General features: G+C 32.2%; 1 protein-coding gene across 1 annotated transcript; it reads right to left on the bottom strand.

Moving 5' to 3' along the window:
* Window positions 1-89: 89 nt before the first annotated feature.
* Window positions 90-1,613, bottom strand: LOC128169801 (translocation protein SEC63 homolog). Its single transcript, XM_052835870.1, has 3 exons — window positions 1,525-1,613; window positions 1,029-1,164; window positions 90-505 (listed from the first exon to the last, which is right to left on the bottom strand). Exons 1-3 carry the CDS (start codon window positions 1,609-1,611, stop codon window positions 378-380), a joined length of 351 nt encoding a protein of 116 aa, XP_052691830.1. The 5' UTR covers window positions 1,612-1,613; the 3' UTR covers window positions 90-377.
* Window positions 1,614-1,898: the final 285 nt, after the last annotated feature.

The raw sequence follows: 1,898 nt of genomic DNA, 5'->3' as shown, positions 1-1,898 counted from the left end.
CTTATCAAATCAAGAATTTGACAGATAAAATCATTATCATTAATTTTTTTTAAAATTTCAAAAACTCAATTAATGCTGATGGAGGAAAGTAGAAGAGACAGACAATGAGCATATACCCTTTCTCGTAAAAATCAATTTTAAAGATGTATATTCATTGTTTTGTCACTCTAAACCACCCCTGAAAATTTAAACAACAAAAATCAATGCACCTATGAATATTTTCTTAAACAAAAGAAAATGTAAGAAAACATTTTATAAAAGTGAAAATAGAAAGAAATTGAACAGAAACAATACAGTCTTTCTATTGGAAATTCAATCAATGTCTCAATAAAAAGAATTAATAAAATGTGCTGTGGTCTTCTGTGAAACAGTAGATCTTAAATATTAGGGATTGTAAAAGAAGAGGGATAACTACCGTTTCTGTGAGCTCCGGCCACCAGCTGTGCAATGACGTTGATCATCTCATTTACCAAGTAGGGACACTTCTTCACAATGTACTCTTGGTCTAGAAAAATTAACAGAAAGTTTAATGCATGTTCATTTGGTAAGAACATTTTTGCAAATGAAATAAATACAACATATGTTGTCTTGCAAAACATAGTACATTTCTTTTTCAAAAACTACAGCTGCATCCCAGATAACATCTTAATTTTGTATAAATACATTAATAAATAACAGTACTGTGCAGAAGACTTTGTATAGGAGACCATCATCAGACAACCATGGTCAGTCTCAGAAAAACGCAGACTGTGGGCCAACTTAACTAACTTTTCTCATTTCTTTAAATATTTGTTAATTATAATTCACAAATGAGGAAACAAAACTGTAGTTTTCGAGGCATTAAAATTACGATCATGTTATAAAAAGATATCCTCTTTGATAGTGTGAAGAAGCTAATCACTATAGAGCATGAATTGCTTACAAGAACAGGAAAAACTTGAAAATTTGATCCACAGTCAGTAAGCTTATGCAAGACTTGCTATAGTTTCCTGACAATGTAAGAGTCAGAACTTTCTGGGTCCACCTACCAATAGCCAGGGTGTCTGGGGGTAGGTCAAGCCTCTGGAAGTGGGCGTGGAGCAGGGCCCGGGCCTTGACGCTGTACGGGTAACAAAGTGGCTTCTCCTTGTTCTTCTCATCCAGGTTAGGCAGGTGTTTGATCAGCTGCATAAGTAATAATGATTTATTTTGTCAACATCATAATTGCGGTAATCATCACCATTGAAATAGTGAATCTATTAGTTTTAATTTCTTTATAAGTTGTTTGGTGTGTGTGTGTGTGTATATATATATATATATATATATATATATATATATATATATATATATATATATATATATATATATATATATATATTTATATCATTATTCAATACTGCAAGAATAGTCTTATTTCATCACTATTTTATTATCCTCTACATGACCCCACATTGTAACAATTTATTTAGCAATAAGTTGGATGAATCATCATCATCATCATCATCAATAACAAGACCATCACTATCCCAATCATCATCATCTTACCATAGGGACTTCTTCATTGTCACTAGGTCTCTCCACAATCTTAGCATTGTGGAACTTGTCAAATTCAAACGACCCAGCCAACACCATGATCACTCCTGATCAACAAAAAGACAACAAAGATGACATGAAATACATTGTAATAGTCAGGGCTCTCTTCGAACAGAGAAAGTTTTTTCATCAAAGATGAATTTCTTTTGGAGTATGGCAATCAATTAATTCATAAGGCATGTGAATGACTTCATCTATAAAGAACTTCATGTGTCTCTTTGGCAAGATTTAACTTCTCTTTAAAAAGAAATATTATCCAATTACTGAAAGACTTTATCAAATAGACTCTGCTTTAGAATTGTTGTAGCTTACACACTTACGTTTGA

This window comes from Crassostrea angulata, unplaced genomic scaffold, assembly GCF_025612915.1.
Source record: "Crassostrea angulata isolate pt1a10 unplaced genomic scaffold, ASM2561291v2 HiC_scaffold_216, whole genome shotgun sequence".
Classification (NCBI taxonomy): domain Eukaryota; kingdom Metazoa; phylum Mollusca; class Bivalvia; order Ostreida; family Ostreidae; genus Magallana; species Magallana angulata.
This window is presented reverse-complemented; position numbering and strand designations above follow the sequence as displayed.

Bases quoted from the DNA above. Each gene is read 5' to 3' on its own strand.
- LOC128169801 (XM_052835870.1), bottom strand. From the start codon at position 1,611: ATGGTGTTGGCTGGGTCGTTTGAATTTGACAAGTTCCACAATGCTAAG. The intron at 1,165-1,524 runs GTAAGATGATGA...TTACTTATGCAG, and splicing joins ACAATGAAGAAGTCCCTATG to CTGATCAAACACCTGCCTAA. The intron at 506-1,028 runs GTAGGTGGACCC...TAATTTTTCTAG, and splicing joins CCCAGACACCCTGGCTATTG to ACCAAGAGTACATTGTGAAG.